Source organism: Rhinopithecus roxellana, chromosome 10 (genome assembly GCF_007565055.1).
Source record: "Rhinopithecus roxellana isolate Shanxi Qingling chromosome 10, ASM756505v1, whole genome shotgun sequence".
NCBI lineage: Eukaryota > Metazoa > Chordata > Mammalia > Primates > Cercopithecidae > Rhinopithecus > Rhinopithecus roxellana.
In genome coordinates this window covers 136,795,012-136,822,167 of record NC_044558.1, presented here as the reverse complement: position 1 = coordinate 136,822,167, position 27,156 = coordinate 136,795,012, and the positions used below count along the sequence as shown (strand labels likewise).

The window sequence follows — 27,156 nt, the reverse complement described above, 5'->3', positions numbered from 1 at the left end:
CTCTTTTTTCCCCTACGTAGAAGGTCCTTTCCCATTGCTTTGTTTATATTAGGCATTCAAGTAATTGCGAATTGGTCTTGATATGAAATAGTTATATGCTAGAGATTGCCCTTCATACAGGTACCTGCTTTTACTGCCTAATCATCACAAAAGAATTTTGTGTCATTTATCTGATGCCACAAATAGAAGAATACTCATGTCAAAATAACCCTGTTAATGGTGTTAGAAAAAGTGAAGCATTATGTACCTATAGGTTAATTTATATGTATCTGATAGTTATTCCTGTGATGTGATTTGGTGGAAAGAGTTCTTTGGAAGTTATTTCCTTTTTCTGGGGGTTAGGGGGTGGGGTACAAGGGGTGTAAAGGAGGGAGAAGTGCTGCGGTAGTCAGCAGTTAAAGACAACACTAGAAGAGGGGAAGAATTTTAATTCAAATTTTTATTTAATCAAAAGTCAAAATGTGGATACTTGATTAGTGGAGTTATTGAATTGGTGAAACATACAATCAAAAGTGAATTCTTAGAACTATTATGTCAATCCAGTCCCGCTGAGCTATATCTTGATTTCATATTTTTACCATATCTATAGCTTGTATCTTAATTGATATAACTCAAAAGTACCATATAGACATCTCAAACTAAAGATCACCAGGTGCTTAGTGTCAGAGCTGGGTTGTCTGCTATGGAAAGTCTTTCCCAGAATTTCCATGAGATTGGGGAAGATACTGCCCAGTGAGCATAAATATAACTGCCATTCGTTGTTAACATTTTATGCCTATGTCGTTTTCAGCTAGTTATGTGGTGACTAATTTTAGTTGTTTAGGCCCCAAATAGTGTATTTGAGTAATATTCCATGTTTTTAACATGAAGAAATGCTGCAATCCAATGTACTCATCTCTCAAATATGAGGAAAGTTGGCGTAAGTTACATTATTACTATAGGAATTGGAGAATATATATAGTTTTCACTAGTTTGCATTATACACAAAATATTTTTAAGAAAACAAAACCTATTTCCTAAACTGAAGAGTCCCTTAGTGGAGTCTATTCACTTCGCTGCTGTATGTGGTACAGTTAACGTTGTGCAGGTGGAATGATCACGATACTAGTAAATCCTCTGGGGATCACGTTAAGTGCAATCTTCCCCACTTTATACCAGAAGCTACAGTTTAAAAGTTCATTTGAAGTTTTGTTTTGCTCAGTGGCAAAGATCAAATGGGACCATCCCTCTCCCTGTTAACCACTCAAATTGAGTCCTGAGTGGGAAAAGATTAAATATAAAGGGTTTGGCAACTTTTAGAAGGAGACTCTTGAAAGAAGGTTACCAAGAAAATTGAGGATTAAAAAGATTAAGAATGGCTATCAAATTCAAATTTGAGAATATCAATTTTGACTTAAAAGCATAATACATGAGTCCCCAATGCAAATACGCTTAATCCCTCACTCTATACATACTTATTTACACTTCTTTTTCCTTTTAAAGAAGTGAATATAGTTAAGAAAAATGTTAAATGTAAACCTACTTTTCTGGTTCCCCCACCTACCAAGACTCCAAGGTATAACAAGGAGAGACATTTTCAGTGGGGAATTACTTCTCTTACTTCATTTTTGAGGATATTGAGATCATTCTCCTTCTACTCATCTTGATTTAAAATTTTTCTTTTGGGTACCCAGAATGGTTCCAAGGTTAGTACTGCTTGAGTTCTTTTCAACTTCTGCCATGCATCTTTCCATATTTACTGATTTTAAATGAATCCTCTCAGGGAGAAAAGAAAAGCTAAATATAGAAAAGTGGGAGTACTTTCACGTTTAATACGCAAGGGCATAAAATAGAATGTTAGGAAACAATTTGGATTTTTTTCCCTAAAATGTAGGTGACTGGGCTAGTTTACATCCTTCTCTCACTGAAATAAAAATATATAGTTAAGGAATAGGGATGAATACATAAAAGGTGACATTGACAGTTTGGGCATATTCCTTGTTACTTTCTAATCTTGAGGATCACAGTTTGCTGTTTTAGAGGTATCTGAGAGGTTCCAGATAAAAAGCGATGGTGAAATGTTCTTAAACTTTGAGCGTGCTGGATGCCCTGAAGTAGGAGAGGAATTTATAACAGAAGCTTACAATGAAGAACCAGACATTCCGAGCCATCTGAGATCTTGCAATGAGAAGGCGCCAGACGATTAGGAAGAGGGCAGTATTAAAGAGGTAGTGAATATTTCGGAGCCTAGGGAAGAGACAGATATAACCAAAGTTAAAACTACCAGATACCCAACCACATTATCTGAAGATAAATGTGTGTTTTCCTGGCTATGACTGGCAAGTATTAATGTAGTGCTCACAGAGTATTTGGCATAACTTGGCCTTTTGGTTTTTGCATCTTTCATTTCCGCAGCATTCTTGCTGAATAGTCAGATTTCTACCATATTTCTCTAACTCATTTCTCTTATACCGCTCTCCATTTGAAACTATTTACAAGCATGAGTAGCATAATCTTGTAAATATACTTTGATCATGTTACTGCATCATAAATCTTCACTGGTTCTTGTTCATTAGAAGGTAAATTCTAAAGTTCTTGGCTTGCTATTCAAGGTTCCTCCTTCCTGTTGTGCAAGCTACTTTTCTATCCTTATCATCTCTGCACTACAGTCCTCTGCTTCTACCAGGATTATACCAGAGTGCTAGAATTTTGTCCCTCAGGGATTATGACTGAAAGAAATTTAAGGTAGTTGAAAAAAATTGACGAGGGACTTTTTTCTAGGTTAATAGCATAACCAGGTCTCCTGCCTGATGGGTATTTATATCCCATTATGACAGAGTGTGGTAGAATAAACAAATTTGGGTTCAAATCTGTCTCTTAGACTTACTGTGCATTACCATGGGCAAGTTATTTGCTGTGTTTAAATCTAAACATCTGTTTCATAAAAATGGAATAACAAAAGTAATACTTGCCTCATAGAGGTGTGGTGAAGTCTAAATGAAACTGTTACAGGGTAGAGTATAGAGTGCAGGACCTGTAATGTAGTAAATGCTCAAGAAATGTTCATTCTTCTCCTTCTCTGCACAAATGTTATGTCTGGTATAAAATCAGATGCACAGTAGGTGCTCAATAAATACTAACTGACTGATTATACTTACCTTTTTAAGTGTTGCTTTGCTTCTGGGATCCCAGCCATATCCTCTTTCAATAAGTATTTTTTAACTCCCAAAACATAATTTTCAATGTATTCCAACCAGTTCAACTGGCGCACATCAAAGTTGAATACCTGAGAGGCAAGAGAGATTATAGATTGCCAGAATTGCAGTGCTGGACAGTCACTTTGTCCAGCTGAGGTTTCTTCTACATAGATGAGTGACCTTCAATTTGGGAGACATAAGTTGAACCTCTCCAAAGGAGAGATTATTTGAGTCATTATTTCAAAGGTGCTGATAATATGGATTACTATTTACATAGGAATATTTAAACATGGATCAAACACAAACACTTCACATTTCTTGTGAGAGAAATTTAAAGGAAAAAAAGTATTACATAGTCTGGCGAAAGCTTATGGTTGGTTTGGTATATATTTCAGCTAACCGTGGAGTAATTATTTTTAAAAGTGATGGAATAATATGTTAGTGACCAAAACATAAATGATGCAACTTTCCCTTTCCTCTTAAATTCTGGTGTTACCCCGTATCCTACCATCCTTTCCTAGAGCATTACCACTTAATTATGCAGATTACACTTCGGGAAGCAAAGCCTTAAGGAATAAGTTACCATAATTTATATTTAAGAAGAGAGTGGTAGTGAAAGTAAAAAGGAGTGATCACAACATGGGGGAGGAGTAGGGAAGAAGGAGAAGGAAAAGACTGATCTGTTTAGGGAGAGAAATTTTGCCACGTAGAAGACAGATATAGAGAGTGACAATAAAGAAAAAGGATTAAAAATTTTAAGGTATCTTTGAGGAAGAGAAAAGAAAGACACTTGCATGACCAAAAATGTATTCTTTTTTTGGTTTGTTATGAAAAAGCTGGAGTAAAGATTTGAATTGCATTCCATAGATTTTATTTTTTGTGTACTTTCTTTGAAAATGACGCTGAGCTGACACAGGATCATGAGGTGGCCCAGATTTATATGGTTTACAAATGGAGATAGGATGAGTTCGGAAGAGAAACCTGATAGGTCATTCTTGAGCCATCCAGGGATCTTTTCAAAATCTCCATATAAAGGGCTTAACTGGAGAAAGGAAGGGAGGAAACGATCTTCAAGTATATTAGAAAAAATAGTTTTGATTGAATATAAAGAATTTAGGGCACTAAAACCTGTTAGTAGAAAGACTGTCAAGAAGATTCTGGTATCATCTCTGGAAATATTTCAAGTATTAGGTATTCTTGGACAGTTTGGTATGACCCTGTTATCAAATAACAGATTGCATCAGTGAGTGGATTTGGTTCAATAGGGTTTTATTTGGTGTATTTGGAGAGAATGGCCTGGAAAATGGACTTGTGCTAGCCATTTAAAAAGTCTAATATTTATAAATCTTAGAAAGTGGAGGGTTTGTTTAAGGTGCCTTTGTCCTTCCAGCTGGGTACTCTTCTCTCTCTTTGGACATACAGCACTCTCAGATCACTTTTTGTATTAATCCCTGGACATAAAAAAAAAAAAAAAAAAGCCTATCTTTAGTGGAGAGTTTCTCTCGTGTACAGTGAAGGAGAGTTGCTCGTTACTCTTAACTTACTGAACTTCTGGTGAGGCCTCACTAGGAAGGATTTTAATAACTAAAAAGTCTTAATCCAAATAAATGATGTTCCTAGAACAACAAGAATGATGTTCCTTTGAATGGCACAAAGTAGACATTTAATAAATACTTGCTGAATACATTAATGAATTCTAGAATTTTGGTCAAATTAATTTAAATATTAATTTTGAAAGCCAAAAGTGTTTCTTTTTTGTTATACAACAATTGTTTCTATTTAGTCTGTATATAAGGTTTACATGAATATGACCAAAGTAAACTCTTAGTTTGATCAAGGCTTAGATGGTACCAAATAAAAGGCATACATTATCAAAACCAAAAAGCCAGTCACCACTAAAGATCAAGTTAGTTAACTTTAAAACGGCTTCACCATTTTCTGAGAATCTCTTCAGCTTAATTCATAAATTGCATCTTTCCTCCAGAGTCTATATTTAGCTCTGTTTCTCTTTAGGAAATATTACACTTCTAAAGAATGTAATTGAATGTGACATCTTAAAGATTTAGTAGTTCTCTAGGGCTCCTTGATTCTTTCTCCTTTATATGCAAATTAAATGTTATATATTAATCACAGAAAACCATCTTAGAACTCGAAGGGAAGTAACTAAATATTATTAACCCTATTTAACATTCTGAGCATTCAGTAAACATTTAATAATGAGCCCTTTGCTGATTCATTGTCCATATTGCTTTTGGTTTATCCTGTCAACTTGCATGGAGAAAAATGACAAGAAATAACTTTTTAAAAGTCATAAATGGGCTGGGCGTGGTGGCTTATGCCTGTAATCCCAGCACTCTGGGAGGTCGAGGCGGGCAGATCACCTGAGGTCAGGAGTTCAAGACCGGCCTGACCAATATCTTGAAACCCCATCTGTACTAAAAATACAAAAATCAGCTGGGCGTGGTGGCGGGCGCTTGTAGTCCCAGCTACTCGGGAGGTTGAGACAGGAGATGCACTTGAACCAGGGCGGCGGAGGTTGCAGTGAGCCGAGATCTCGCCACTGCACTCCAACCTGGGCAACAGAGCAAGACACTGTCTCAAAAAAAAAGTCATAAATGTATTTGCTTTGATAACTTTTTTTTTATTTCTCTTCATTCTTCCTTTTGAACAATGAGTCCCATGAAACTATATTTTCCTTTTCACTTTGCTACTAGAAAGCTCAAGAACAAATTCACTGCTTAAATTAACTACAGCAACTTAATAGGATCTTGTAGATTATGTCTGGACATCCTCTTTTTAAATTTTTAGCTGTGACTTCATATTCTGATTCATATTTCCTTGGTTTTGCATTTTATTTTATTTCTATTTTGTTCTTTCATTATGTGTATTTTTTGCAAGATACCTCAAACCTTGTGAGATTTAGAGTATTAACAAAGAGAGCAGATGAGATGAGTGAGTTCCAGAGTGCCTCAAAGACTTGTCCAAAAGATGAATTGCTTTTTGAAAGAAATTCCATTATCACTTTGATTGGATATGATTTTTATAGTATCATTAATATTGCTTAGTCATTCATATAAGCAGAGGCTTTTATTTTTATACTGTTTAACATTTCTAAGTTTGATTTCAGAGTGGCCCTGTTCGGAATCTTGATTCCATATGGCAATTCAAACTGAATTTTGCGCCACACCAGAATTTGGCAATTACGTTTAGTACTATTACTTTTGCTAAGATATTTTTGAGAGCATATGTTAAATCCACCGAAGCTTTGATTCTTTTTCACAAAATTTTGAAAGGTTAAAATAGTAAAATGTCAGAAATGAACCTAAGCTCATTTAGGCAGGAAAACTCCATGGAGAAAATACATAAGGATAAGCCTACACAGAGTTTAAAGCTAAATTTTAAAAGAACTTACAATAGCTTGAATTTATTTGTTTTTGATTTATAAACTGGCTTAATCATTCATTTCAAACACTAGTGCTAGAAGAATTTTGTCTATGTGTGGTATGTAAACATTTCTGAATAACTATTTCACATCACTTTGAGAGGTAGCAATGATTTCAGATAAAATATCCCTCTAAATCTTGCCGTTTTTGGCCTATTATATTTATCATATTTGACATGGATAATGCTTAGGAAATAATTCTAGGGCTTGGATTTGAATCATGCTCAATAAGTTTGATAGGTAGAAGTGAAACCCTTAGCTGGCAAGCAAGGTCAGTTAGCCATCTGATCTTTATTCCCCAGTGTGACTTGGTTTCTTCTACATGCTGTCAGGTACAAAATAAAAGATACATTTTAGAAAATTGTTTCCTAGTGGGAAATCTCAATCAATATGGAGTGAAAGCCTTAAAATTGAGTTAAAAACTTTACCAGTTGCATACAGAGACGTTCAGGGGATATATGACTGAGAAAAAGGCTAGGAACATGTATAATGTACAAAAGATTTCTATGTGTGTGAATTTCAGAATATGCAAAGATTTTAGGACTTATCCTTTGTGACTGCCAAGAAATTAAATAAGTGGTGCTAATGCTAATGAATTAAGCTGAAGGCCTTTCTTGAGAAATAAAAGTCTGAACTGTTGTAGAGAAATCCTATAGGGAGGAAGATTGATGATGCAGCACTGCTGGAGGGAGGGCTGAGATGAGGCAGAGTGCATAGGTCTAGGGATTTGCTTTAACAAGGTAAGGAAGGAACTGTAGCTGGGAGAGGCAGAACAACTTTGATTGGACAAGAATAGTGGATGATAGAGCTTATGAGCAATCAAATAACTATTTTTCTTTGAAGTCATATGCCGTGGCAGATAAGGGAAGAACACAGCCACCCAGAGGTATTAAGGGTTTGTTGAAATGATAACTACCAACGAGTGACAAAATGATTGAAGTGCAGTAGATAAAACATGTCGTCAGATCAACAGTTAAAGATTTAACCAAAGTCCAAGAACCTATGTTTCTTACTTCCATTAAATTTGTTTCCTATGGTGGTGTTGATAGTATTGACCAATTTTCTTAGAAAAACAAAGCAAAACAAAATCTGTGTCTATAACCAAAACGTCTTATTCATTCATCAGCTTTCCAAGTCAAATAATTCTCAATTCCAAGTGAGTAGCATTTTCCTGTTGCTTAAGTCAGTGCTATACTTACTCTCTGGTCTTCAGGACTCAGCTCAGACATCAGCATTTCTGTATTGTATGTGCTCCATTCCCAACTCCGGTTGATGAAATACTCCAACATGGAAGCAGTTCTTAAAATCTGATTCATGAGCTTTGTCATCCTGAGAGAACCATCAGATAGGAGTAAATATCAGCGCACCACAGATAGCTGCTTCCCTGTCAGTCTACAGGGATGTATGAGAAATTATTTTTAAGAAAATACAAAAAATATCCCTGTCTTTTTCTCCCATTCCTGATTAAAATTCTTATTCTTTTTTCTCCTTCCACATTAACTCGCTGTTCATTCAACAGAAAAAGAAAAGGGCTGAATCTAAAGGAGCTTGTTCTGTTAGGCATTTAATACTACCACACTCCTTTTCTAACACCTATTTCTCAAGAGTAGCAAACCTATTTTTAAAGTGAGCCAACTATTCAGCTTGAATGACATACTGTTTGTTTTTTGAATTCTGATGTAGACAATTAGAAAACTTTCTCATCTTTCTTTTTGAGGCAGCGTCTTACTTTGTCACCCAGGCTGGAGCGCAGTGGGGCCCAGCTAATTTTTTATATATTTTGTAGATAGGGTTTTGCCATGTTGCCCAGGTTGGTCTTGAACTCCTGAGCTCAAGGGAACCAACTGCCCTGGCCTCCCAAAGTGTTGGGATTACAGGCATGAGCCACGGCGCCTGGCTTTGTTTCTCATCTTTATTGTACATTCTTGTATTTTAAAAAATTGATAGGATCTGAGGTCTTAGTATATAACTTTTGGGCAGAAATGTTTGACTATATCAGTGTTTGGTGAATCAAAAGCAGTTGTCAATCATAGTGGAGATTTAAAAAGAAAAAAAAAAAAAACTTCTTGTTGATAACTTATTCTGTGTTAGGCACAGTCCCGATACTTTTACAAAGTATTCTCTGCTAATTTTGATACCATCTTTGTTAGGTAAGTCTGCAGTTTTACAAATGAGTAACATGAGCTTAAGATAAAGTGTCAAAGTCAAATTCCAGCCCAGTTTTAACTGACCTCAAAAAACCTGAGCTGTGTAATCTCACTACCTTGTGTCCCATTACACAAGATGAACCACACTGTCCAATCTTGTGGTCAGGACTTGGACCAGATCTTCTTTGTGCGCCTCCCAACTTTATAACAATTTTCAAAAAACTTTCATATACAATCTTACTTGATCCTAACAATATGGCTGTGAGATAGTCAGGATTTATATTATGTATCTCCATTTTACAGAGAGATTATGCTCAAGATCCCATAGCTAATGCCCAACCTAGGCCTTTTAGCTACAAATCACTTTTGACCTCTAAAGCACTTGATTTTTAGTTAACCCAGTCTTGCTAGTAGTGATTACTATAGTTGGCTCAGTAATTATGATGCTATTGTGGGGATGTGGTTTTAATTCTGGTCACAGTTAATGCCCATGTACCTAATGACTCATGAGGTATTTCTCTTACTGTATCATAGGAGATTTCTTAGGCATGCGATAGACATCATTGTGCCTGATATAAGCACCATAATAGGGTTCCACTTTACTATTACTATCTAAATCTTTAGCCATTCTTCAACTCTGGTGCAACTGATGTGATTTCAATACATTTATTTTAATTTTTAAAAATAATGGTTGGACATGATATCATTGGATGTACAGAACCATATCAACCTAATGATATGTTTTAGAAAAAATACTTGTATTACTCTCAGATACAGAAGGTCTTTATTGTTTGTCTGGGACAGGGTCTCGCTTTATTGCCCAGACTGGAGTGCAGTGGCTCAGTCATGACTCACTTTAGCCTTGACCTCCTGGGTTCAAGCAATCTTCTGCCTCAGACTCCTGAGTAGCTGGGACTATAGGTACGCGCCACCATGCCTGGACAACGTTTGTAATTTTATTCTTGTAGTGATGGGGTCTCGCTATGTTGCCTAGTCTGGTCTTGAAGTCCTGGGCTTAAGTGATCCTCCTTCCTCAACCTCCCAAATTGCTGGGGTTACAGGTGTGAGCCACCACACCCAGCCAAGAAGGTCTCCTTAATACACAAAATGCAAAAGCTATGAAGAAAAACAATGATTCATTTTACCACATAAAAATTTAAAATATCTTTTAGGGATTATTATATTCTAAGCACTCATATTAAACTCTATAAAATAGATTATGATAACTATGCCCATTTTATAGAAGAGGAAGTTAGGATTTAGAGAGATGAAGTAATTTAGGACTCTTATGGCTAAATTGGTGAAGCCAGGATTTAAATCCTATAAGTCTGACTCCAAACTCCATGTTCCTAAGCTCTGCATTATATGTATCTTCACTCATATTACAAAAAGCTTTATAGTCAAAGCTAAAAAGAAACAGACCTGGAAAAACTATATGAAATATGTATTGAGACACACATGTTCTCATACATTAATAAGGACAACCTAATAGGAAAATAGGGAGCAGAAGCAGGCAACCCACAGAGGGGAAAACTTAAATGTCCAATAAACAAATGAAAGTCCAGTCCCTCCAGCAATCGGGAATGCAAATCAAAAAAACAAAAAGATGTCATTGCTTATGAGTTTGACAATTCAGAAGTTGATTTTTACAAAGAATTAATGAGGGTAAGAAATACTGTTTTGTACCCCTCGCCCAGGCACGGTGGCTCATGCCTGTAATCCCAGCACTTTGCGAGGCCGAGGTGGGTGGATTGTTTGAGGTCAGGAGTTCGAGACCAGCCTGGCCAAGATGGTGAAACCCCATCTCTGCTAAAAGCACAAAAATTAGCCAGGCCCGGTGGCGGGCACCTGTAATCCCAGCTACTCGGGAGGCTGAGGCAGGAGAATCGCTTGAACCCAGGAGGCAGAAGTTGCAGTGAGCCGAGATTGCGCCACTGCACTCCAGCCTGGGTGACAGAGCAAGACTCCATCTCAAAAAAAAAAAAAAAAAAAAAAAATGCCAGTTTTGTAGCCCTCATACACTGTTGTGGTAGTGCCAATTGACATTCTTCCTTTAGGGAGGGTCACCTGGCACTAGTCACAAAATCCACATACCCTTTAATCCAGCAATCTCCCTCCTCAGCATCCTCTCCTGACACAGGCACATTCTAGAAAGAGGCATGCACACTGATATTCATTGCCTTGTTGTTTGCAGTAGAAAAAAAAAGGCAACACTGGGCAGGATGACTTAGATTTTCATGGAAAATTAGTGGAAAAAGTTGTAAAATACATACAATTGATTTATATACACACATACACCCCTACTGCAAAGCAAACCATATATGTCTATATATGGATGTAAAAGCGTAGAAGAGTATACACAAGCACACCTGGAGACGGAAAGGGTCTAGAAGGATTTCAACTTTTTCTGCCATAAAGATTATTGCTAAAATACATACCACACAACAAACCAACCCATTTCCCACAAATATTACTGTTTGACTTCTCACAAGATACATACAGATTTTTATTGTGTCTCTTCTGTGTTTCTCTTTTTTCCTAACTGAACTTTGTTCTTTATGCAGGCCCTCTTCCAATCCTGACATATTTTAAAACCTTTAGCATTTCTGCTTACAATATTTGGGTTTTCTTCTTTTCCTAGCTTTATTGAATGAGCCTCATACAAATATTTTCCCCATAATCACAATGTTTCCTTTTCACGTTGCTCAGGAACTGAGTTCTGAGCTCGAAATGAGGTCTCTAACAATTTACATTCACTCTACATTGGCTAAGTTTTAGCAATTTGCACTGCTAATAAAGAAGACAAACACACGGAAGAAGACTTCCTCCCTTACAAAGGGGCTAGCACAGAAGGCAGTACTGTTCATGCTTCTGATTCTTGATCACAAGAATTGCCTTAGGCAATTATAATAATGATGACTCTGACACAATAGTATCTGAGCGAGACAGATAAAGGCTATGTCCTATGTCACACAGCTAGGTGGTGACAGCTGCCTTAGCATCAGCACACTGTGTTCCCTCTAATTTCTTCACTCATCTCTAGGTGGCAGTAAATCTGGTTCCGAATACTGACTTTGAGACTCAGCTTTCTCCACATCCTTCCTGTCACTTCCTTTGAGACTAATTCAGATTCTTTCCTTAGCTTCTGTTTCCCCTTTTGTAAAACTGGGATGATGAGGATATCTTCTTGGGTAACTGTGACAATGAAAATGGGATCCTCATACATCAGCCTTAGTCCCACGAGTGCCACAGTAAACTCTAAGTGAGGCTGTCATCATTATTGTAGATTTAAGATTATCTACCTATTCAGAAAACCCTAGTGACAGAGTCTCAGTTGCTTTTCTTTTTGCATGAATGATTACTTGCTGAATTCATCAAGCTCTTTAACATTTACCTTCCTTTATTGTGCTGGAACATTTTTAATGTCTTTTGTGACTTCTCTCTATGACTGCTTTGTTTGTTGAAAACTTATACAGGTCGAGTATCCTTTATCTGAAATGCTTGGGCCAGAAGTGTTTTGGGTTTTGGTTGTTTTCAGATTTTGGGATATTTGCATATAAGTAATGAGATATCTTGGGGATGGGACCCATTTCTAAACACAAAATTCATTTCTGTTTCACGCATACTTAGCCATATACACATAGCCTGAAGGTAATCTTATGTAATATTTTAAATAATTTATGCATGAAACAGTTTTGAACGTTTTTTTGACTGTGACCCATCACATGAGGTATGGTGTGTGGAATTTTCCACTTGTGGCATCAAAACGTTTTGGATTTTGGAGAATTTCAGATTTCAGATGTTCAGATTAGGTGTGTTCAATCTGTATATATGGGTAAGATTCAGTTGTCTCCTTTAATCCTCTGCTGAAGGAAGCACTGAAGATTTTGGGGCAGTGACACTTTCAAAGCCATTGACTCAGCTTCTCACCTGGGCTTCCTTCCAGTGAGCCGCAGATAGCAGTCATAGATGATGGCAGGGGCCCGGTGGCTGACCGCATTCCAGTACTGGGATGTGAAGTTGTTGCTGGTAAAATTAGCATATGGTCTCCTGAAAGCTCTCTCAAATGGGATTTTTTCAAAGGTTGCCAAGACTTGGACTCCTGGGGAAAAAAGAAAGTAAGTGCTAGAGGAGAAGAGGAGAATATAAGTCCATCATAGTGGAAAGCATTTGTAATGGGGTCAAAACAATAAAGACGAAGGGTTTGTTGTGTAGAGTCAAGAATCAATTTCTGAGAACAATATAAAGATTTTTGTGCTGGGCAAGTGGTTATCTGCAAACTGAAACAGTGTGAATAGGTTAATAATTGGATTCTTTATCAGAAACATTTACTGTAAAACAAATTATTGGGGAAACACTTGTCAATACAAGGAGATACTGTTCAGAAAAACGTGAATCTGCATTTAATTCTAAGGTTACCTAGTCTATTCTGAAAGCCCCAAGACAGAGGCTAGAGACCTTATTTTCCTGGCTGGACTATTACTTTCAGAACCATTTAGAAAGTTTCTCAACATTTTATTTCACTCTTTAGTAAAGGTTTAAGTAAAAGATTCTAAAGATTCTCAGGGCAAGATTTCTTTGTGTTAGTTTACTTCAAATACTTCCCTGGGAATATGTTAGACTCAATTGTCCACTCTGGTATCCAGGGTTTTATTCATAATAGTATTTTTCTTTTTATATGATTACTTAGATTAAGCTTAAGAACTTTTTATGTACATTTGTGAATTCAGTAGTTCTTTCCAAAAGATATTCATTTGAATTCAATTTTATTTAATGTATGTAGGGTTTTTTTTCAAAGCATATGCCTAAGCTCATTATTCAATTATGATGACATCAGTTATTATGGTAATATGACTATTGCCCTCCTTAAAAAAATACCAGCTGAAATCTATCTGAAAATATAAATCCTATACAAAGAAGAGTCTCAAGAATCGATTGGTTCATAGTCATTTATTAAAACATATGTGGCATTATTAAAACATTTGGTTCTGTGCATAACCGAAAGTTATGCACAGGTTGATAGCATAAGAGATTCTGATCTCAACACTGACATTCTGATGTATATATCCATATACCTGGTCAACGTTTCCATCTGGATGTGTAGTAGACATTCACATCTAACAGCTCTAAAATTGGCCTCCTGATACTCCGACTACCAACCACCCCCTTCCCAATACATACACAAACTTGCTTCTTCACTAATCTACCTCTAACCAAATGGTAATTCAATTTTTTTTAGTAGTTCAGCCAAAAACTTTGGGTTCATAACCTTGATTCTTCTCTTTAACAACTCACACACAATTTAACAAAATCTATCAGCTTTCTGTTTGAAAAATACCCAGAATCATAATTTCCACCTGCTGTGTCTCTGATCCAAACCACTACTGTAGCCTGGAGTGTTGCAGTACTGTCCTAAGTGGTCTCTGCCACTACCCTTGTACTCCTACAGTCTGACCTCCGTGGCGCAGCCACAGTGATTCTTGTAAAATGTAACTCAGAGTATATTACAGATAGTTCTCCATTCAGAGTCCTTCAGTGGGATCTCATCTCATTTAGAGTCACAGCCATGGTCTGGAAGGCCTTGCACTCCCTGCATCTTCACTCTCTCTGCCCACCATTCTGACTTGATCTCCTACTATTCTCCCTCTCAGTGCTTCTGCTGCAGCCATACTGGCCTCCTTGCTGTCCTTGAATATGATTAAAGAGCTGGAACACTTATTGTTTCTTCAACTTGGGTATTTCCTCCACATGTCCCTCCGATTTGCCCCCTCACTTCTTTCAGGTCTCTGCTAAGATGACATCTTATCAGACAGACTTTCCTTGGCCATCACATATAAAACAGCAGCCTTCACACATCACTATTTTACTTCTTTAGTCTGTTTTATTTTTCTGCAATCTCTCAACCATATCTGATGTATATTTCTCTTTTCTAAGATTTAAGTACCATAACAAAATTTTGTCTATTTTGTTTCAACCTATATAGTACCTTGAAAGTGGTTGGCAGGTAATCGGTGCCCAATAAATATTTTTTGACTAAATGGATGAATAAATATCTCAGCAACATACAATTACTTTCCATTTCCTAAATCTATACCAATCCTTTCTTTAGTCATTACAAACACATTTATTTGGCATTTAACACTTGCCAGGCATTGTGGTAGGTGCTGAGGTAAAAAAAAAAAATTAGTAATACATATGATATATTCCCTGTCTTTAAGGAATTGGCAATCTAGTGGGAGATGTAGACAATTTATGATTACAATATTTTGCCTGAGTATTATGCTAGAGATCAGTACCATATGCTCTGGAGGAAGACAAAAGAAGCGTCTAGTTCTGTCTGTGTGCCAGGAAGGGGAGGGCTGAGGCTGGGTTAGGAATGGCTTTCTGAGAAAGCTGTCCAAATGGTAATAGCAAGCATTTACTGAAATGTTCACCATTCTAATCACTGTGCTAAGCACTTTATCTCATTAAATCCTCCCAAGAGCTCCCTGGAATAGAATGATTATTATTCTCATTGACAGAGTTAAAAAAAAAAAAGAAAAAAAAAAGATCTACGAGGAGAAACTGAGTGACTTTTTCAAGTTCACACAACTAGTAAGTAGTGGAGTCTACTAAATGGTAGGAACCATACCAGCATATAACATCTATGTGGGCATGGATTTCTGTTTAGTGATATATCCTTAGCCCAAGAATAGTGCCTATTTAATGAATACTGGAGTGAATGAATGAGCTATGATTTGAATCCAAGTCTGTTAGATCTTAAAGCCCAAGACTTTTAACCATTAAGCTACTGTCTTTCTGATCTGAAGTACAAGTAGAAACTCATGCACATGTAGAAAGTTTAATTTGGTAATTGAAAACTGCACTTCTGCATCCTCATAGGTCAAAGAAGAATTTAAATGAAAAATGCTTAATGCTTAGAGAGTAATGATAACATCAACATCATACAACTACGTTTGTGGGATACAGCCAAAGTGGCATTTGAGCGAAATATAAAGCCATAAATGCATGTATTAGAAAAGCTGAATATTCGTGAGCTGTATTTCTAAATTAACGAGAAGAAAGAGGCCGGGCGCGGTGGCTCACGCCTGTAATCCCAGCACTTTGGGAGGCCGAGGCGGGCAGATCACGAAGTCAGATCAAGACCATCCTGGTTAACACGGTGAAATCCCATCTCTACGAAAAATACAAAAAAAATTAGCTGGGTGTGGTGGCGGGCGCCTGTAGTCCCAGCTACTCGGGAGGCTGAGGCAGGAGAATGGCGTGAACCCGGGAGGTGGAGCTTGCAGTGAGCCGAGATGGCGCCACCGCACTCCAGGCGGGGCGACAGAGCGAGACTCCGTCTCAAAAAAAAAAAAAAAAAAAAAAAAAAAAAGAAGAAAGAAATAATCAAAGAAAACAGGAGGAAGGGGAAAATAGAGATAAAGCAATATATCAATATATATCAATGCAGTAGAAAACGAAGCAACATAATAAAGAATCAATAAAGCCAGAAGAAGTTGGTTCTTTGAAAAAAAATAACCCTTTGGAGAAGACACATAAATATTATGAATTAAAAGAGAAACATAATTACAGATACAGTTTAGGACAAAAAAAGATATAATATGAAAAATTTTATGTGAATATGTTTTAAAACAGACAAATTCTTAGAAAAAAAGACAAATATAATTTACTAAAACTGATTCCAGTAGAAACTGAAAGCCTGCAAAATTCTTTAACTATTGAGGCAATAAAAAATCCTCTCACAACAAAATTACAAATCCAGATAATTTATAGGTAATTTTACCAAGTTTCCAAGGAATAGATTGCTCCAATATTTACACACTTTCAGAGAATAGAAAACAATAAGGGAAATATATTATCAGCAAACGGAGCAAACGGAATTAAACAGAATATATAAAAGATAACATGCTGTGACTCACTTGGGTTTATCCTAAAAATGGCAGAATAGTTTAAAATTTGAAGAGTCTCAAGAATCACCGGTTCATAGACATTTATTAAAACATATGTGGCATTATTAAAACATTTGGTTCTGTGCATAACCAAAAGTTACGCACAGGTTGATAGCATAAGAGATTCTGATATCCCGTGTTCACCGACCCAGCTGTCTATCACTCCTTGTAATGTCACCTGAGGCTATGTATGTTCAACCTCCTGTGGCATGGCTACTGCTCCTAGTAGGAAGCATTTTGATCCCTCCTAAGAACCCTGATAGAAAACACAAACGAATTTAATTTGAATGCAACATCAAATTAATTAGTAATAGCTTTCAGAACTTCTGTATTAGATGGGAATCTAGAACAGAGCCTTGGCACCGGGAAAAACAATGTTGTATCAGCCAACAATGTTTGCTATAGGTTTAAGAGGAGTAGAGAAAAATACCCGCATGCCAGACTAAGAAATCCTACAGAATAGCCAAACTCCCTACTTGAACTTTCTACCATCATTAGATGTTTAAGTTGTACTCAACTCTATTTCCATGGTTTTATACATTGAACAGATCCAGTCCTTTACATTCAGACAAATCAATCATTTGTATAGCACAGGGTTTCTCCATTTCACCAAGCATGAAGAATCATCTAGATGCTTATTAAAAATATAGTTTCCTCAGCACCACCCAAGACCGTGGTCCCAAGGGTTCAAGGAATCTGGGTGTTGTTTTTATTTCTCCCATAGTGATTCCTATTCACTTTTACAAATCGCTAGTGGAGTGGTTATTGCACACCTGAGAGGCAAGCTGCATAAATTAATGATCAGTATGATGGCTCAATAACAAAGGAATAACATCACCTGACTTTTCTAAATCTCATTGGTCATTGATCACGTCGCATTCTCAGTGACATATCAAGAAGGGAAGGGGTGTGTGTAGGAGCCACTGCTCCAGCAGGGAGGAGTATTTCAGTATTTTATCATTGACCTTCTTTGTAACTGCCAACTTTTGCTTTGTTTCATCGTTTTTAAAATCTTTATAGCCAGTGGACCCCTTACTGCTTACAATCATGTACATGTTGCCACTGACTCCTTTCTTTGTACATTCTAGTTAACTACCACACATTTACAATATCTCATTATTTTGTGTCTTTACTTACTTTTTGTCTTTCTCCCCATATAGGCTCTAAGCTCCATGACACACTTTGTCAATTTTTTCTCTGTGCCAGATGCTAGTAATTATAGACTTACATGGCTAAAGCACTTACCCATTTTGTGCCAATTGCAGGGATTGAGGTTACCAGATGTACTGTGGTAGACTAATGTTGACTTAGGTCTGGAAAATGAAATAAAAATTAGATAAGTACAACAAAATGGAAAGCTAATGAAAGAAAAATAAGGAAAAATAATATTTAGACAGACTGATTTCAGTAATTCATATGATTAAGGCAACCTATGAAAGGCTTCCATCGTTCATTCTGTCTCTGGTTTAACAAGTAAAATGGAAGAAGACTAGGAAAAGCGTGAGTGTGTGTGTGAAAGAGATGTTAAATGGGAGTGACATAGTATGGAGCACATACGTGTGAATTCACATAAGAAAAATTTAATTCTGTTTACCATTCACTAACAGACCCAAATATATGAATAACCTATTTTTTTTCCTTTGTACCAGGAAGCTTCCCCACACACCGTGACTGAACTTTTGGCATTTACCAGAGTTCAATTAAAAAATATATTCTCTCATTTCATCAACTTCTATCTCTTTTGCCCTAAAAGAGAAAGCTGAATTTTAGACTACTGAATAGAAAGAAAAGCCTTTTGGTTATCAGGAATTTTACCATTAAGTGATTTAAAGGTTTTATTACTTTATGAGTAGCCAAGTACTAAACTGTATTTATAAAACAACTCAATGCATATATGATGGCATATTAGGAACTCCATAAAATATTGAAATACACACTTTCACACATTTGGGGTCTTGTATAATGAAATGTCTATATTTGGAAAATGGGCCTAATATATTCACTCTGCCCCTCTTGAAACCTTTGAAAGCCCACTTGAGCATCCACACCTGTGAACTGCAGTATACCATCCTACAGCTAGCATGAGATTGACGACTGTATCAACTGGAATTAAGTCTGCCACTGCCTTTGGAGTAGCTTTTAAGGCCCGAAGAAACCCTTTCCCAGCCTGCATAGGAAAAAGAACATAAAATGTTAATCCAGGTCTTAAATAATAGCTGGGGCTAAAGTATGTATCATCAAACTGATTATACTAGTGCAGTAAGTGAAAACAGCTAACGTTGATCCACTGCTTACCAGGTTCTTATGCTAAGTCTGACTTCCTCAGTCTATCCTACCTTCCCAGCCAAGTGCATCTCCAGCATTTCCATGAACTACTAGTGTTCCTCACGTTCCTTTAGGGAATAAAATTCCTCGAATTTGTGAGAGGTTAATAAACTCAATTAACAAACACCAAGAATAAACTTTTACATCATAAAAATTCATAAGACATGTTAAGAATTAAGGTTATACAAATTTCCCATTAACTTTCCCATTAATATTTGTTTACCATTTCCTTGATGATTTTGTTTTCTGCTAGGGTTTATTAACTTACAAGCAATAGTAGGCACTAAAAGTTTAAGAAACATTTATTTGAAAAACATTAATTGGTGACATTTCACCATTAATAAAACAAAACATTTTTTTGGCTTGGAAAAATTGCCTTATTGTTTACTTTTTATTCAGCATCTTAGTTCACCTCACAGATCACTGATGTTACATAGATGCAAGAATTAGGAATTATTCATGTCAATAATTTGCTGAGTTTATGAAATTGATTCTTTGTGCTTTGCATGTTTCCAACATTGATTTGCAATGATTAGCACTTTCTTATGCTACTCAGTTCTGTTGTCTTATAACTAGCTCCCCTTCTTTCGAACATAAGAAACCAATTTAGAACATTTTAGAAAATGTAAATAAATATGCAGCTTTGCATATAATCAAACCCGCTTTGGGATCATTTTAAAATAATGATGTTCTAAGTCACTAAACGTTCACCCCAACTGAACTTTTGTAGAAGAAAGAGTTGAAGGCAGGTGGGAAACAGAAAGAAAAGGGCTGCTTGAAAAATCAGACATCGGAAGGAAGATCCTTGTCACTGTTATAATTCACTGTCTCATATTCATATTGCAATTCATGTTGAACCTAGTTCTGGGAGGAACAGAGACAGAGTCTGAAGCGCAGTCTAAATCCCTAATAAGATTTAAACGCATTTAGATCACTGATTTCCTACTCATTGTACAGAACAGTGAAGTGGAGTTTAGACCCTAAATGCTTCAGTGTGAGCTGTGTAGTCCCACAGCTTGGCTGGATCAATCTGGACTTCGGGGAGATGCGCACTGAGGGCTGCTTACCTAGAGGAGCCATGTTTCTCCTGGTAAGAGATTATTGAAAAGGTGTTGCCTGTATTCATGGATTTTTGTATTTGAAAAATTTGCTGCAATTGGTAGTTCTCTTTCTTGCATTCATTAAGAATTATTGATGTATATTTCTTTTCTATACACACACATAAACTCTTACATGTGTTTTATAATCAAGAATTTAATAATCTTTGAAGATATTTTTACTGCATCTTCAATTCACTGCACTAATTCATGTGATTATAAACTGCAAAAAGGAGGAAATACCCCCATCTTGTGGTAACTAAAGAAAAGTCCTGATGCTCAAAGACTTTAAAAATAAAACTCCTAAATAGTAACTGATAGCACATTACCTCTGTTTTTCTGATAAAAAATTCTCAAAGAATAAAATAATTTCATCCTGCCTCTATATTACAATCAGAACAATTAAAATAATGTGCCTCAATTGTTAGTAAAGTAACATTTATGTTTTTGGATCAATGAAGCTAAGTCAGCACTAAGAATTTTGTTACTATTCCTCTACTACATTTCAGGGAGTTATTTCTTCATCGTTATACATACCGCAATAATGAGTCCATTAGGTCCATTTACATTATCAACCCAACCCTAAAATAAAGAAGATTTCTGTTGGTTACACATTTCAGAAAATTGTTTTATCTTTGGAACATCTGCAGTCTAATCTTAATAAATTTCAAACAAGAGCACTGAGATCCCAGCCAATAGAACTATTTAATTCAGTATTATTTAGATCTCAAAAGATAAAGGCAAATCATTGGCCATTTTCTGTACTCTATTTGACTGTGCAAAAATTAGAATTTTGCCAGTATTGTTTTTCATAGCAGGAGCCATGAATGGTTTTCTGGTGTTTTATGACCTCTTATGGACCTTGTCCTTATATCATGATCTGCTAAGCAATTCACCAACTATCCTTCTCCACTTTAGTCCTGATTTCAGCCTCCTTAGGAGAACATTGAAAACATGATTTGTGTTAATGGCCCATTTCTTGACATTTTTTACCAGCTATAGAGTCCATGACAGATATATATACATATGTATGTATGTGTGTGTGTGTGTGTGTTTCTGTGTGTGTACTGACTTGCTTAAAGATGTTACAGAGAAGATTATGTTTAAGAGCAGCTAGAGGGAAATGTGTTTTTAAGTTTGTTTCTTAAGACCTAAGCCATTCAGCTGACCTTATTATGTCTCTTTACATTACAGTATAAAAGTCAAATGTGTGTGTATAATGGGAGAGGAGAGAGAAGAGAGGAGAAGATGAACGGATTAATATTTGTTGAGCCTTTTAGTAGGGACCAGGCTTTTACTTGAGACTGAGCACTCCTCATACATTGTCTCATTAAATCAACTCTCCAAAGTAGTATCTGTCCTGTTTTATGGAAGGGACAACTCAAAAACATTGCATTACCAGTAAGTAGTGGAGCTGGAATTTATCTACCCCAAAGCTTCACAGATTTGCTTTGAAGAAGATGATGTAATTCAAAGTACTTTCAAAAGGTCATGGCAGTATACTGAGGTTTAAAAAAATTAGTACTCCTAAACTGAGATCCTTCTGTGAGCTTTAAAACTCTTGTTTACCCTGGCAGTTGCAATACTACCAATTTGGCCACCAAGGACATTCTGGTATGCTTAAACTATAGTAAGAAAGCCAAGATATGAAACCATCACCCATGGGAATTTTGAGACTAGAGTAATTAGAAGCTAATTTAAGCTCTCCATCCAACTCTAGGACAGTCAAGGTAACTGCCAGAGGAGACACATGCTGGAAACCAAAGTGGAATTTTGCCCTAGTTCATATTCGATTGGCTGCACTTAGCTATAAATCCTGAGAAGGAGAAGAAGAAAGACATCAGAAAGTAATTGGGCTAGAAGAACCTTAGTTTGGAAGCAAAACACAGAATCCAGGTGAGTGGGCTTACTGGGAAAGGCTCCTGCCAAGTTGCTCCCACAATGGAGGGCCTTATGATGGCAATGTTCAGGTTCCTGCTCTCTTGCTGCACCACCATTTCTCCCAAGGCCTTGGTGTAGGTGTAAATATTGGGCCAATCTCTGATCAGCTTGGGTGCAATCTCTTCAATAATAGCATCGTCTAACCACCTAAAAGGTAGTCAGAATAAAGAGAATTCTAGTAACGTATGTTAGACAATAAACCAAAAGGAAAATGTGAGACACAATCAAACAAAACTTCCACATTTTGGCCTCGGTTCTGGAATTCAGAACAGTCACATGATACCAAGGTTGAGTGTGTACCTGTTCAAAGCATGCATGAGCCCTTTGCTCTCCACTGCTAAGCCCAATCTTATCCTATGCCCTGCCATCCAAACAGATAGGTAGGTAGGTAGGTAGGTAGGTAGGTAGGTAGGCAGGCAGGCAGGTAGGTAGATAGACTGATAGAATCAATAGCAATACTACTTTATTACGAATAATAGTATAGGGCTATTAGTACTACTTTATTAGTACTACTTTAGCTCTACTGCTACTTTATCAGTATTGATTACTACTTTATTGTAGTAGTACTAAAATAGAGGTTTACTAGTACTATATTAGAGGTTATTTTTACTTCCTCTCCAGCAAGCTCTTAAGTACATTCATTGAACACATATTTGAGTCCCAGTCATTCTCCCAGTAGTGTGCTGAATGCTGTGTTCAGGGAGTTAGAGGCTCTCATCCAAGGTGCTTCAGTGGCAGCCCTACTCAGTGTTGTCCGATAAAAATCCGATGTAGTAATCCTGAAGCCTTTAGCTTTACGTTTTAAAAATTTCACTGAATGCAAATCAAATCAAATTGACTACTTTTGGTAGACTTACAATCTGTTTTAGCAAAGCTATGTAATGCATTTTTGAAGATCTGTTTAAAGTCTATGCTAATAACTTGATAATTATCTCCAGAGATTTCCAGTGAATTCTGAAGTCTGTCAAGTGGGGTGATCATAGTGCTCTGAAATAGCTTCAAAATCACCATTATTGACTACTCCTATTTACAAGATAACATGTATCATGAATAACCACGTTAGATAGCATCAGCCTAATCTTTCTTAAAAATATGTCAGAACCACTTGATAACCCCAAAGTCTATCTGCACCTCTCTAAGAAAGCAACAAAAGTATTGTCAATTATATATGTAACATTCTTCTAGTTAACAGATCTATGTGGTTAAATTATTGATATAACATAGCTTTTTAAAAATTAAGCTGCCAAAATATGCTAGTGTGATTTTTCTAATCAATGTGGTACATTTATTTCTACAGAACTATAATATTTTGATTGTAGAAAATCTTCACTTACCACTCTGCTGACATGACAAATTTTTGAGCAACTAAGATGTACATGATGTTAAGACTTATTCAGAATCACAACTTTCAATTTTAATGCTTCATTTGATCCTGAGTGAGAACATGGGCATTGACTATAATGTTTCTATTTTTCTTGCTTTGCTTCTATTAGTGCTGAGTGTGTTCTGGATACTCAAATATCTTTCCATTTAAATTGAATAGAGAAAGATTGAGGGGTTCTAGAATTAAAAGCAACTTCAACGACATAGAAATATCTAGGGTATTTTAATTATATGGTCACCTGGGGGCTGGGAAAGAATATAAGATGATGCAGACACCTCTCCATCTTAACAATAATCCTACCACTATCTCATTTCATACAGTGGATTGACTGACTGAGACCATTTTCTCTCACCTGCAAAAATATACAGTTTAAGAAAACCAGGTCTTGAGGGAATAGAGCTTAATTTCTAAAAAGCTATAAAGAAAAAAATCCTAGAAAACATCAGAGCCCAACAATGTGCTGGGAATGTATGTCACATGGCCAGTACCAGTTGCTGTAATTAATGCTGGGGTACATGGAAAGGATAATACTTGGGGGATAGGGGCCTTATAAAGCTTGGTGAGTTTGCTTGTCTTAGAAAATTTTGGTTTTGTAGATTTCTGACAGCACGCATGCAAGAAATTTTAATATTCTATAGATGACTTGCCTCTGCTACTCTCAGTTACATCTGTATTCCACTGTTTTATCTTCTCATTCTAATTGTACTTGTGAAAATGGCAATAATTATACTCATTCTAAATTCTCATGAGGATAAACAGGAATATAAATTATCTCATTCCAACTGTACTTGTGAAAATGGCAATAATTATACTCATTCTAAATTCTCATGAGGGTAAACAGGAATATTCACAACTGCATTTAAGCTCTTTGATAAAACAAAATGAGACAATAAACCTAAGGCATTGTGATTTTTTACTAAAACAACCAGTGAGCATACATCTTTGTAGGTAATAGTTTTAAAATGTCATTTCTGGCCAAGTGCGGTGACTCAAACCTGTAATCCCAGCACTTTGGGAGGCCAAGGAAGGAGGATCGTTTGAGTCCAGAAGTTTGAGACCAGCCTGGGCAACATAATAACACCCTGCCTCTACAAAAGAAGTTTTAAAAAATTAGTGGGGCATGGTGGCGTGCACCTGTAGTTCCAGCTACTCAGGAGGCTGAGGGAAGAGGATTGCTTGAGCTTGGGAGTTGGAAGCTCCAATGAGCCATAATTGTGCCACTATACTCCAGCCTGGGTGACAGAGACCCTGTCTCAAAATAAATAAATAAATAAAACAAATAAAAATAAAATATCATTTATAATACAGCCAAACAGACCATCTGCAGCTCATCTAGCCAATTCCTAGGTTCAGAGGAGATTAGTGTAATAAACATGCACATCCACTAGTTGGGCCAAGCCATTCTTAGGACTTAAACAGTCAATTCAGGGTTGCTGCTGTTGTTTGTTCGCAATTTGTTTTTAAAACAGTAAATAGGCCGGGCGCGGTGGCTCAAGCCTGTAATCCCAGCACTTTGGGAGGCCGAGACGGACGGATCACGAGGTCAGGAGATCGAGACCATCCTGGCTAACACGGTGAACCCCGTCTCTACTAAAAAATACAAAAAACTAGCCGGGCGAGGTGGCAGGCGCCTGTAGTCCCAGCTACTCTGGAGGCTGAGGCAGGAGAATGGTGTAAACCCGGGAGGCGGAGCTTGCAGTGAGCTGAGATCGGGCCACTGCACTCCAGCCTGGGCCGCAGAGCGAGACTCCGTCTCAAAAAAAAAAAAAAAAAACAGTAAATAATTTAGCATAGATAAAAAAACACTATATAAACCAAAATGCATGTCTGAAATTAATCTAAATGTCCTCCAGTATACTCAAGAAGATGTTTTGAACCCATGGGTCTCAAATTCTAACCTTGAATTGCTTCAGAAGAAGCATAAAGTCATTTAAAATTTCAGAAAGCAGTATGTATATGTCTATGTGTGTTCACATATACACACATACACAAATTCTTCTAAAGATTACTATCAATTCTGGTTTCAAACTTATTGAAGCAACATGATTATATCATTAATAGTTTATTTATGTATTTACTGAATGAAATACCAAGAGGCATATGTATTTCCCCTTCCCTGATCCCCTCAATTTTCTTATGCAAGAAGTGGGCAAGCCTAGTAGTTTATCAGGAAATCTGTTAGAGAGTAAGTAGTGGACACACTGTCTTATGATAACGTTTGCTCTCTCTTTCTCCAGGCTAGATTATGTCATTCTCTTGATTGTTGTAGTTATCAAGTTGTATTTGCTTATGTGTCTTACTCCCCACTGGACAGTGAGTCCAGAAGAGCAGGGATTATGATTTTTATCACAGTGTCTAATCACCTTTCTGTCCCCAGGAGCCAGCTGCCTTATTCAGTAAATGGATGCTCTTCCACATGATAATCTTGATTGGCCAATTTCTGTACTATATAAGGTTTTGGGAAGCAGAGATGGACAATGATAAGGGAGAGTAGATGAACTCAAAAGAAGACAAGGTTGTAGAGAGAATGTGGGAAAGGAAGGAAGGGGATATCTTTGTAGAGCAGGAAACAAAATTGGAAGTAAAGTGTCCAGTGGCAGTGGTGAAAAGTGTTGACCAACCTCGGTTTGGTGAAGGTGGCTTCAAGGTCAACTTAAACTTTCCAGTGGGAAGCAGGGTATTTCTGAGCATAATGCTTATGGAGAATTGGCCTCTGTATTTCCCTTAAGACCTTTTTTTTTTTTGAGACGGAGTCTTGCTCTGTCGCCTGGGCTGGAGTGCGGTGGCCGGATCTCAGCTCACTGCAAGCTCCGCCTCCCAGGTTTACGCCATTCTCCTGCCTCAGCCTCCAGAGTAGCTGGGACTACAGGCGCCCGCCACCTCGCCCGGCTAGTTTTTTGTATTTTTTTTTAGTAGAGACGGGGTTTCACAGTGTTAGCCAGGATGGTCTCGATCTCCTGACCTTGTGATCCGCCCGTCTCGGCCTCCCAAAGTGCTGGGATTACAGGCTTGAGCCACCGCGCCCGGCCCCTTCCCTTAAGACTTTTCAGAGCACCTAGCTTGGCTCAAACATGAGCCAGATGCTGAATGCCCTGACAATGGCCTGCCATTGTGAAAATTACTCAGTTTGGTTAAGAAACAATTTAATCTTATACTGGTTTGTAATTTAAAGCCTGCTAATATCAGAGTACACACAATTTTCATTTTTATTTAGCTACTTAAATATTTTGAAGCTGTGCCACCCTGAAATTAAAAGCACAAGTGCTAGAATCAGCTTTCACCATTCCCCTAGAAGAGATCAGCTTTTTTAGTGTTAACAATGTGTTCTATAGCACGAAGGCAAAAAAGACTACTTTCCAACATCTGACCTCCTTTCATATCTCCCAGAGGGCTGTGATAAGGGCCACTGCTGCTGGCTGTGGGGGCCTCCACTCGCCTGCCTCTCACACCTGAACCCTCAGTGCACATGCCGCCTTTCCTTTTTTACATGGCAGATTAGCTGTGTCTTCTGGTGACCGTGTAGCCTCAGAAGTGTGGTCTTTAGTAGGTACAGATCTACTAGGAATTTTCAATTAAAGCTTCTAAGAACTGAAAGACAACAGGAGGCGAGGAGAGCAGGAGAAAGAGGGAGCACAGAGATAAAGAAGATAAATGGTCCTAATTTCAAATGAAGACTGCTCAGTGAAAAAGTT

At 37.2% G+C, this 27,156-nt stretch overlaps 1 protein-coding gene across 7 annotated transcripts in view; it reads right to left on the bottom strand.

The window, feature by feature from the left end:
- Positions 1 to 424: 424 nt before the first annotated feature.
- FAR2 (fatty acyl-CoA reductase 2) overlaps positions 425 to 27,156 on the bottom strand; it is a 192,936-nt gene continuing 166,204 nt past the window's right edge. For 5 of the 7 annotated variants that reach the window (XM_010357020.2, XM_030938969.1, XM_030938967.1 and 2 more), the window contains 8 exons: positions 22,050 to 22,227; positions 20,677 to 20,721; positions 18,766 to 18,884; positions 17,963 to 18,030; positions 12,696 to 12,867; positions 7,818 to 7,947; positions 3,138 to 3,265; positions 425 to 2,226 (listed from right to left, as the gene is read on the bottom strand). In XM_010357020.2, coding sequence (XP_010355322.1) covers positions 2,064 to 2,226; positions 3,138 to 3,265; positions 7,818 to 7,947; positions 12,696 to 12,867; positions 17,963 to 18,030; positions 18,766 to 18,884; positions 20,677 to 20,721; positions 22,050 to 22,227 — 1,003 coding nt within the window. In that variant the 3' untranslated portion in view covers positions 425 to 2,063. Of the gene's footprint in view, positions 3,014 to 3,137; positions 3,266 to 7,817; positions 7,948 to 12,695; positions 12,868 to 17,962; positions 18,031 to 18,765; positions 18,885 to 20,676; positions 20,722 to 22,049; positions 22,228 to 27,156 lie in introns of all 7 variants that reach the window. The other 2 variants (XM_030938972.1, XM_030938971.1) reach the window with 2 other exon arrangements.